This window comes from Lactuca sativa, chromosome 1 (genome assembly GCF_002870075.4).
Source record: "Lactuca sativa cultivar Salinas chromosome 1, Lsat_Salinas_v11, whole genome shotgun sequence".
Classification (NCBI taxonomy): domain Eukaryota; kingdom Viridiplantae; phylum Streptophyta; class Magnoliopsida; order Asterales; family Asteraceae; genus Lactuca; species Lactuca sativa.
In genome coordinates, this window is record NC_056623.2 from 185,688,298 (window position 1) to 185,700,453 (window position 12,156).

At 37.5% G+C, this 12,156-nt stretch overlaps 1 protein-coding gene across 1 annotated transcript; it reads left to right on the forward strand.

Moving 5' to 3' along the window:
* The first annotated feature begins 2,510 nt into the window (after positions 1 to 2,510).
* On the forward strand, positions 2,511 to 4,620 carry LOC111893732 (zinc finger BED domain-containing protein RICESLEEPER 3-like). The gene is made up of 5 exons (XM_023889798.1): positions 2,511 to 2,784; positions 2,866 to 3,239; positions 3,594 to 3,893; positions 4,057 to 4,342; positions 4,421 to 4,620. Exons 1-5 carry the CDS (start codon positions 2,511 to 2,513, stop codon positions 4,618 to 4,620), a joined length of 1,434 nt encoding a protein of 477 aa, XP_023745566.1.
* The last annotated feature ends 7,536 nt before the right edge of the window (positions 4,621 to 12,156 follow it).

Sequence of the window (12,156 nt, forward strand, 5' to 3'; positions counted from 1 at the left end):
CACCATCTTTAGGATGACCTAGTTAACGGTCGCTACCCTGCCTAGGTGCTTGACCTGGGCCCTTGCACTGGTGGTCTCACACTAGGACCTTGGTACTTGGCTATCTCGTGCCCAGGTTCATTTCCAGACGATAATCTATGGTCTATAATAAGACAAAACACAGTTGGTCACTTCCTAGAGCGACAAGTGTAGTGCTCAGAGTACTGTCCTCTGTCTCGTCTGCACCAATAACAAATGATCGCTAGTGGTGCATGATCCACCAACGGGACTCCTCTACGTCCTGCCGGCCTAGACGTGACTAGGGATACTGTTGGGATCATGCTCAGAAGAGGACATGTATAAAAGGAATCCTTTTCCTCTTGAGAAAAGGATTGCCTCCTATCCAAAACCCTAATCTCCGATTTCCACATACACACTTATACTACCTAGACCCTCGGGGCTTCGTCTCGGGACTACCTCCTGGACGTCGACTGACGTTGCTTTTTGATTGCTGTGATTACAGGGCTTAACCCATACAGAACCACATCGGGACGACTTTAAGCTTGGAGAACATATCACAACATCTGGCGCCATCTAGGTCTGTACTCTGAGTTACACAACCTTCATAAAACACTAAACGTCGACAATGACATGATAAGAGCATGTGGCACTCGCATGAGGTGAGACAAGTCCACTCAGATCGATGTTTTTGCTCGATGACACACACACATCTGCATAAGAAGGACATGCCTCCATCCAAACACCAGCCGCAGACTCACCACTAGTACCCACAGTGGACACCACAATGGCGTCAATAGCCAACTTAGGAAAATCGCTGCTCGTCACCGCAAAGCATCCTATCATAGCAATGACCACATCGCCACTGATAATGATGACTCAACAGTCACAGCTACTGACTTCTCAATCACAATTGATGTTGCAAAAAAAGGGGATGAAGACTTGGTCCCTAGAAATCACACTGTCCTCCGCACAACACCCAATGTCGAGCAATAAATTCTCTCCCACAGCGGCCTTGTCACATATTCCACTCTTCGCACAACAACCACTGATGTTCAATCCCTACATCCAACATGTACATGGATCCATTACCCAAGTGTCACCATCGTAAGAGTTCAACCTTCACATAATATCGACGCATGAGTCTAATCCTCACTTATCATCGACACATCAACTCAATCCCAATGTACAACAGTCATATGGGCCGAATCTATATATTCTATAGCAGACGAGATCGAGCTCACAATTGTAGAAACGCATGCAAATGAGATCACAACAACCGTACATATTGTAGGTGATGATGTATAATCAGACGTACGACAACACGTATTATGCTCAACAATTCATGATGTACAGTGGATTTCCATTAGGGATGGCAAAAAAACCCGAAACCGACAGGGAAACCCGATTCCCGAAGTTTTTGGGCTGGGTCGGGTCACTCTTATCGGGTATCAGGTCCTTATCGGGTATTTTTTCGGGTTCGGGGCAGGGAGTGGGGAGTGCCTACCCTAACCCGCCCCGCCCCAAATATATATATATATATATATATATATATATATATATATATATATATATATATATATATATATATATGAAATTACACTTTTGCCCCTGGAAGAGAAGACTAACCCTAAAATTTGTATTCATGCTTCATCTCTTCTAGTTCCATCCAACTTCATTATTTCAAATCGAAAAAATCAAATGTTCACTTTTTCAGCTATCGTCCGATGATCGGTCGACCGTTTTCAAATTCATCATTCATTTTGATCGAGTAGGCCATCGTCGATCAATAGGAATTTATTGCGAACATCGTCATTTGTCCATTAGCATCATCCAACAAGAAGAGCAAGCAATGTGCTGACTCCTGAAGTTCTGTTCATCGAAGACTCGAAGCTTGTCCTCATCGGTTTCACAGTTTCACTCGTCTAGTCGTCTAGCACGGTATCACCATTCACCCCTCCCTGCCTCTCCCTGTCGTTGTCTCATTGGAGAATCACTAGAGGATAGGCAATCGTTGGAGAATCCAGGTAAAAATAATGCTTAACTGAACTTGATGATTTCGAATCCAGTTGTCTGTTTATGATGAATTGATTTTGGATTTCGAATATGATTTTTGTATTGAGTTTGGATAATGATGAATTGAGCTGATTTGTACCGATAATCTGATTTCTGATATTCAAATGCATATATTAGTTGATTTCTTTTTTAAATGAACATAATATTTGTTGAGTCTCATACTCTGATATGACATTGGTTTGAGTTGAATATATGGCTTCTGATTTCTAATATGTTTTTGATCTGTTTAGACTGATCTGTTGAGTGAATCTGATCTGTTCTGATTTATAATTTATTACAGATTTGTTGAGTGAATCTGATTTGAGTTGATTTTTGATTTCTAATCTATTTAGACAGATTTGTTGAGTGAATCTGATTTGAGTTGATTTTTGATTTCTAATCCATTTAGACAGATTTGTTGAGTATGATATGACATTGGTTTTTATTTTTCAGGAAATATGAATTCAAACAGCCAAAATCATGCTCCAACTGCAAGTAGTCAAGATGTGGGAGGTTCAGGTTCTAATCAACAAAATACTGATTCTGTGGATCAACAAGATGGGACAAATACTAATGATACAATTTTTGATGAAGATGGAGATGAAGTGGTTGGTTCGAAAAGGGCAACACGTTCACCGGCATGGCATCATTTTATAAAATTTAAATTAAATGGTGAAGTTAAAGCAAGATGTAAATATTGGTCTAAAGTGTTGGGTGCAGATAGCAAGAACGGCACAAAACATTTACTTGCACATTATAAGCGTTGTATACACAAACCTTTTATAGATATTTTCTAATCTATCTTGGTGGAAGAAAAAAAGAAAGTAGATGGTAGTACAACGCATGTTTCAAATTATACATTTAATGTTGATACTTCAAGGAAGGATCTGGCTGAAATGATTATTGTGCATGAGTATCCGCTTTCAATTGTAGAGAATCATGGATTTAGGAAGTTTGTGGGAGGTCTTCAACCTTTGTTTAAGGTTCCTTTTCGAAACACCATCAAGGGCGACATCAAAAGTATTTATGATTACGAAAGGGATAAAACTATGAGTTTGTTAGCAAAGAACAAAAGCAAAATTGCAGTTACTACCGATATGTGGACATCTAATCATAAAAAAAGGGTTTATGGCACTCACAATACATTTTGTAGATCAAAACTGGAACTTGCAAAGCAGAATTATGAGGTATATTATACTTATATAACTACATTTTATACATACTTATTATTTATATGTTAATATTAACACACACACACACACACACACACATATATATATATATATATATATATATATATATATATATATATATATATATAGATATATATAGATACATACATACATACATACATATATATATATATATATATATATATATTCTTAAATAAGTTTATTTACGTGCCTTGTCCGCATACATTTGATGTTCTTGCCAACATACTTTATGTTACTTTGTGTGATTGGAATCTTGATAGGAAAGTGTCAACTCTTACTGTGGATAATTGCACCACAAATGATAGAATTATCAAGATATTATTATAGAAACTTCCTCTAAAATCACTAATGATGAATGGTGATTTGTTTCATATGCATTGTTGCGCACATATTCTCAATCTTATCGTCCAAGATGGCTTATCTCTCATTAAATTTGAGATTGAGAGAATCAGAGAGAGTGTTGCATTTTGGTCTGCATCACCAAAGAGGGAACAAAATTTTGTGACAGCAGTAAAACAGTTGGGAATACCATACTCAAAGAAGTTGATACTTGACTGCAAGATGCGGTGGAACTTTGCATTCTTGATGTTGAGTGTTGCTATAAGCTACAAAGAGGTTTTCGACCGGGTAAAGAGAAGAGACCCGAAGTATACATGTTTTCCTATAGACCAAGATTGGGAGTTGTCTAGTGAGATTTGTGAAAGATTACAACTTTTTTATGAGGTGACTATTATGTTCTCTGGTTCAAAGTATCCTACAACTATTGTTTTTTTTTCCTTTGATATGTGAGATTGGGTATTCTTTACGTGAGTGGACGGAATCTATTGAGGAGATTAGGGAGATGGCTGACCAAATGGTTTCTAAGTTTAATAAGTATTGGTCTGTAATTCATGGGATAATGGGTATGGCAGCGGTTTTAGATCCACGATACAAGTTAAAGTTTGTGGAGTTACTTTTGCCTATGCTTTATGGAGAAGAAAAAACAAAGATTGAATTTCAAAATTTGGGGGGGTTTGTCAAAACGTTGTTTCAAGAGTACGAGTCAAGTAATGCATCTAAAAAAAGGATGAGTGAAGGTATTGTATCCTTCTTATTGTTTATATAATAAATAGAACATTATCTTAAATTATTAACATTTTTATACTAAACATTAGGTGTTTCTGGTGGTTCAGTTCCCGATTCATCTTCATTTGTTTCTAGTATCTCTTCCGGTCATCGTGTTGGATTCAAAAAGCTCTTATCGGATATTGCTTCTATTACTAGAGATGATGATGAATCAGGAGGTATGAGTGAGTTGGATAACTACATGAAGGATATGAGTGAGTTGGATAACTACATGAAGGAGAAATTATAGCCTAAAGACATGGAACTTGATTTGTTGGCGTGGTGGAAAACAAATGGGATTAAGTATGCGACACAACAAAGGATAACTAAAGATATATTAGCTATTCTTGTTTCCACTGTTGCCTCGAAATCAGCTTTTAGCACTAGTGGAAGGTTAGTAAGTCCTCATCGTAGTCGACTTCATCCAAAGACATTGGAGGCTTTAATGTGTGCTCAAAGCTGGTTGTTGAATGAAATTCGAGGTAGTATACTATTTATATTAATTATATGAAGTTGTGAATCTTTTTTGCATATTAATAATATTAATTTTATACAGCAACTTGTTCTGAAGAGACACTGAGGTATATTGTCGTTCTGTTGAATTTGATTATGATGTGGGAGAGGTAAAACGACACTTCTAAAAATATTAATTTTATATAGTTTCCATAATTTGGTTTGATTTTGAGTTTGTTTAATATTTTGTAGGAAAACACTAAAGAAAGTGGGACAACAAGTTTGGATGATTTTGAGTTTGTTTTAATGTTAAGTGGTAATGTATTATTGTGATGAATTAGTTTTTCATGTTGTGTACTTGGGTGTTTTGGTTGGTTGGTTGTTGTTACAATATTAGACTACTAGTAATTTCTATTTGGTTAAATGATTTAAGAACTTATTTGGTATTTTAAGCCTATGCAACGTCTAAATTTATCTTTATGTATTTATAATTTTTCCTTCTTTTTTTTTTTCTGCCATATTTCGGGTTTTAGGGTCAGGTTTTTGGGTAATTATTGGGTTTCAGGTTTAGTGTTGGGTTCGGGGAAAGTTTCAACCCGACGGAGTGCCTCGATAAGAAACCCATCGGGTATCGGGTCGGGTTCGGGTACACATTTAGAAATCGGGTTCGGGTTTGGGGAACCATACCCCGCCTCGAACCTGCCCCATTGCCATTCCTAATTTCCATATCCACACATGTAAAGCTTAGTGAGGAGTACTAATTCTGCTTTCTATCAAGAACTCTTACAATACGAGATCCTATACTTGTCGATGATACCGAACATTCCAAATTATGATGGCACAACCGATCCTAACGAACACATCGACACTTATGAGTGGAAGATGATGTCACTGAGAATGGATAAAGGGTTCACTTGCACGTATTTCCCTGTCACGCTATCGGAAAATGTGGGAAAATGGTTCAATGCACTACGACCTGGTATCATCTCGAGCATTAAGTAGTTACGGTACCGTTCCCTATATAATTTCATGCAATCAAGGAAAGGTAAGGGAGACACGAACTCAAGCGTTTCATGCAAGTTAAAGGAGGGAGAGTCAATAAGAGCATATTACAATATATTCACTTTAGCAACACTAAACATCGAGGGCTAAGATGAATTCCTTATTACCGATGCCTTCGCCCAAGGTTTACTCCTCGACCCTCAATCGAAGAAGATGCAAGGGACAATACCCCAATCAAGGGACAAACTTAAGTACAAAGTTGAGAAATATCTTAGGAAAATCGAGGGTGAAGAGAGAAAAGAAGCTAACCTAAAGTCTGTTGCCAATGCATACATAAAACAAGAAGAAGTAGTTTCCCAACACAATACTGACCATCGAGAGCGCCAGGACGGGGCCCATGACAAGAACAACCGGTATTGACGATATTCGCCCCAGAGATATCGTACGTTAAAAAAAAGCACCAAAATCATCAAACTGAAATACATGCATCGAGAAAATGCCGTCAAAGGCGGAAAAAGAAAAAGGCAAGTACTGTGAGTATCACAAAAGAAAAACTCATGACACTAGCGAATACACAGTGTTAAAGAAAGAGATCAAATAAAAGTAATTACCGGGCAACTGCTCTGATATTGCAAAGGACTTGAGATCCAAGTTCGATGCTGACCAGAAGAATGCTCGAGCTCAAAAAGACGTGGGAAAACGCCAAGATAAAAAGAGGGACATCTTCACCATTGCCAGGCCAGAACGGGAAGCGAATCTCACAAAGCTGATGAGAACATTGAGGTATTATTTATAAATATACTCAACATCAATTTCTCGATAGAAGACCCAAGGCCACCCAACTAGAACCCCATGGATCCACTCCTGATCACTAGCTACATACGCTCAACGCAAGTTCATCGTTTTTACATAGACACCGGTAGCATTACAGATATACTATATGAAAATTGCTTCTAGCAACTGCCTACCTCCTTCAAGGAAGGTCTAAAACCTCTGACATGCGGTCCACTCGTAGGATTCATTGGGTATAGCCTATAGCCACTAGGCACCATACCTCTACCACTCACATTGGTTAGTCACCATGGGAAAGATAAGATCATACAAACAATTTTCAGTGATACATTTTCCAGTAGAGCACTAAATCTTGCTTAGGCGACCAACACTTTTTCAGCTACAGGTCATACCATCAACAATCCACGATATCGTCAAGTTCAGCACCCGCACCGGGTCAACCATAATCGTTGGTATTAACCCATGTGTGCACCACTGCCATAAAGTCATTGCCGCACCAGAGTCGATGCGAGCCTCGAAAAAATCTAAGGAAGATTTCCACACAAAAAACACATCATCCACTTGGATTATCAGAGAAACTTGTACGAATAGGTGCCAACCTATTAGTAGAAGCTAAAGTAAGGTTAGACGCCGTTTTGAAGTAGTATTCCAAGGTCTTTATATAGCAACCTACATATATGACATGATTTGACTACGAGGTTCTCGAGCACAACTTGAATATTATCCCGGGGAGCACCCCAATCAGACAAAAAGGAGGGGGCAAGTGGGTGATAAAAACCAGGCAATCAATGCATAAATGGCGAAGCTGTTGGACGTATACATTTTCTGGGAAGAAATTTCTCCTACTTGATACCAAATCCAGTGACAGTGAAAAAAACATGGTGGATCATGGCAGATGTGTATTGATTACTCCGATTTAAACAACGACTACCTAAAGGATCACTACCCTCTCCTGAAGATAGATCAAAAAGTTGAGTCCTTGGAAGGATTTCAGTTCAAGTGTTTCCTAGATGCCTACAATGCTATAATCAAGTTCATGTGAGAAGAGAAGATGAATAGAAAACGATTCCATACCGATCGCGACACCTTTTGTTATCAGAAGATGCCATGCGGGCCAATACAACATACCAACATCTGATGGACAAAGTTTTTGCAAAACAAATTGGTAAGAACATCGAAGGTCCCATTTGATATACGTCTGACCGAGTCAGGTCATACATTTTGGCTAATTCGGCCAACTGAACTTGTTTGATAAACATATGTCGGATGTCTAAGTTGGTAAGATAGGGATGAGTAGAAAAGACTTTGGATATATGCTAACATAGAAAGGGAGAGACAATTTCCAAAAGATCCCATTTCTCTAACACGTTTAATGTTTCAACGCCTCTAGCGCCTCATCCCTTTTTCTCTCTTTCAAGAAATCGACAAAGTTGTGCCTCCCATCGATCGACGATTTGTGCCTCTACAACCCTACCAATTTATGATTTTGCTACTTCTTTCATCAGGTATGGTTCCCCCTCTTCTTAATTGCTTTTAAAAAGCTTGACGTGCCCATTTTTGTAGTTCAAGTTCCGACCATTTTTTTGTTCAAGTTCCGATTTTTTGCGGTTGAAGTTTCGATTTTTTAGTTCTATCTTCTTGTATTTTATTATATTTGAAGTTAAAAGAGAAATCTTTTGGCCAATTTTGTTTTTTTTGAAAGAGAAATGCTATGCAATTTTTTTTATAGATAAGTGTTGTGAATTTTTTTTTGATTGAGAAATGTTATGCATAATATTTGTTGAAAGAGGAATCTAATGCAGAGTTTTACTCTTGACTGGGCATGCTGTAAATTTTCTAAAATTCGTAACTTTCTCAAAAAGGGTCATTCTTGGCCAGAGAAAGCTAATGATTTTTCTTTGTGATAAGGCTGCTGAAGGTGCAACAATTTCATGGGCTTCAAGGATCATTGGTGTTGATCTCAATGCCAATAGATTTGAGATTGGTAAGATTTTGCTATACCTGAGATTATGAATAAAACTAGGCATATGATATGATTGATGAATCTGTTATATATATATATATATATATATATATATATATATATATATATATATATATATATATATATATATATATATATATATATTGGTTTCAACAGGAAAGAAATTTCGAGTGACAAAGTTTGAGTTGATTTTGTCATAAGACATCAAGTGTCTTCTTTAATTTTATTATGATGAACTTGGGTTGATTTCGTGTAGGAACTTGAGTCAGAGAAATTCATAACACATGAATTTCCATTTTCTGAGATCAATATGGCTTTTGATTTGACACTTCAAGGTGAAGGTGTCCAATGCATAATTTGGATTGGTGAATGAATAGAGGGGATATATTTTTGAGATGTTGTATAATAGTAGTTCATATTTCATGTCATAACGCATCAAGTGTCTTCTTTAATCTTGTTATGTAGGAGTGGTTTTGTGTTGAAATCGTGAGTTTATATATATATATATATATATATATATATATATATATATATATATATATATATATATATATATTCCAAATTCAACTGATTATTAGTTCCCTTCTCTTGGTAAATTTTAATGTTTTCGTATACCTACAATGTTAGACCACACTTTGGTATAATTTTTATATTTCTACCAAGTTTCATAAATTTTTGATTAATAGTATATTTTAAATTAATATTACATGTATAAAATAAATTTTAATTTTTTGATTAATAGTATATTTAATAAAAGGATTCTTGAGCATCGGGGTAAAATGGTTATTTTGCATCAGTTAACAAATTCAGTCAAATGTACAATCAAACAACATGGTTTCTTACTCAGTCATAATTTATTACTTAGATGGATCTTTCCCAGTCAACACTTTCTCATTCAACAACTATAAAAAAGGTACGAAGTCTATGTTGAATACATGGTCATCAAAAGCCATAACGAAACAACATTGCTTTACGTCATTGAAGAAACCTTTCAAACTTTGACAAAGGCATAAATGGAGCTCAACTTGGGTACAACTACTTTCGAGTAAAGGAAGGCAAATTCCTAGGTTATTAGATAAACAAAGAAGGAATCTCGTCGAACCAAGCCAAGATACAAGAATTATCGACTTTAAACCCCTCACAACTCAAAGGAGTACAAGAAATCAATGGAAGGTTGACGACACTTGGTAGATTCATCGCCAAGTCCACGAAAAAAGCTTTCCCACTCTTCCAAACCTTGAAAGTTTGCATTGATAAGAATCAATTCAAATGGACAACAGAGGCCGACAGGCCATGCATCACCTGAAAGAAGCGTTACATAATCTCCCATCCACAGTGAGCCCCCTACCATGAGAGACTTTTCAAATGTACTTGGTAGCATCATGCGGGGCCATATCATCAGTACTAGGTATCGAGAGGGATAATAAACAATTTCTAATACATTTTGTAAGCAGAGCATTATAAGGTCCTGAGCTTAACTACCAAATTTTAGAGAAACTAGTGCTCGTGTTAATATATGCAGACAGACATCTCAAGCACTACTTCCAAGCCCACAAGATTGAGGTCCTAACCACCTACCCAATAAAACAAATCCTATTGAGACCATAGAAATTGGGAGGACTAGCGAAATGGGCGATTGAGGTGGGCAAACACGAGATAGATTATCGCCTACACTCCAGCATCAAAGCCCAAGCTTTGGCAAACTTCATAGTCGAGATTCCCAACACACTCACGAATGTGTCAACAGTCATGCCAATAGATCCCTTAGAACCGAAGGAAAGCCGAGACATTTGGAAACTACACGCTGATGGAGCGGTGAGAAAAAAGGGTCCAGGGCAGGACAAATTCTCAAAAACCCCAATGGTGATGAAATTACATATGCTTTGTGATTCAAATTTCAAGTCTCTAACAATGCAGCGACGTACGAAGCACTTTTAGCAGGCCTCTGACTAGCCTGAGAAGTCGGAGCGAAATGTGTTGCAACACTCAGTGTGACAACCCGAAATTTCCATTCTGTACAAACTATATCACTTCAATAGAAGTTATAGTAGTCACAGTGAATTTTCAGACTTTTCACGTAAGTTTGAGTAATTCAGGGTTTACACTTCAGGAAATATCAGGAGAGTGGGTGCACTAGGGCTTTGTGCAACACTGTTATTCCAAAACTCTGTTATATTAGATATCATTTCAGGAATAAAAATATTTTCTGCCAAAAATATCTCAGGACTATAAATAGATTTCTGAACCAAATTTATTCATTATTCACATTTCCAACTAGAGAAAAGCCATTTTCTCTCTCACGGATCTTCGGGTTTTTATACCAAAACATGAGTAACTCTTTCTAGTAGTGTTAGAATGCTTATTATGTGCTTATAACATGATTTAGATGGCTAAATCATTAGATCTAGGAGTTTACTCCCCAAGGTGTTCTTGGGCGGTAAACTCCCGAAACCGAGCCTAGCTTGTTCCTTGTGTTATGCTACTGCCTTAGACTCAATTGTAGGTGTATTAAGGACAAGAAAACAATCAAATAACACAAACACATGGGAGTTCATGGCCCAAGAGCAATCTTAGGCCGTAAACTCCATGGAAATGGACCAAAGGGTGTTATTAATACACCTAAAGCCCTAGACCTTTACATAGAATTGTTTCCCATTTAATCTAAGGCCTTAAACATATAAGAATCACATTTCAAAGAGAGTTTACGGCCATGACATGGTTCATGGGCCGTAAACTCACTAAAGGGGCACCAAAGTGTGCCTAATGCCTTCATATGCTTGGAATAAAAGCCTAGAACCTATACCACATGTGCAAGAGACTTGAAAGCATCAAAATCACCTCTTGAAGTGAGTTTACGGCCTTGGTAATGCTCTTAGGCCGTAAACACCCAACAAGGGCACCAAAGTGTGCCTAGGGTCCCCAATTGCTTTAAACAAATGTCTAGAACCTATCCTTCAAATGCATGAGGCTTGAAAACAACAAAAACAACACCCCAAGGGAGTTTACGGCTGTAAACTCCAAGGGGAATGGCCTTGGGGCCGTAAACTCCTAAATGGAGTGTTTCTAGACCTTAAACCCCTTCAAGGATGGAACCACCAAGTTGGAATAATTCTAGAAATCATTTGGGACTTCAAAACACACAAATACCCCATGGTTGGGAGTTTACGGCCGTAAACTCAAGAGTTTACAACCGTAAACTCCATGGGTATTAGTATATGAGGAGTAAACTCATATATGGGGTCCTTTGGAACCCTAAACACAAGTACCTTGTCCCACAATAGCTTAGATGCAATCCTTAGGGCTTAAAACACTTATATAAAGTGTTTATTATCTCTAGGATGTCTTAACATTATCAATTAGTGATTTGAGTCTAATTGAGTGCATATATGTGTGATTATATGTTCATTAGGATCGTAGTGTGTGTACAAGTCCTCGCTTGACACCTAGCCATCCTATACTGTTCAGTTCATCCCAATCACCAACTACAGGTGAGTTCATACCCCTTAATCAATGTTTTAAATAATTTTAAATGTTTTAATGGGGGGGGGGGGGAAT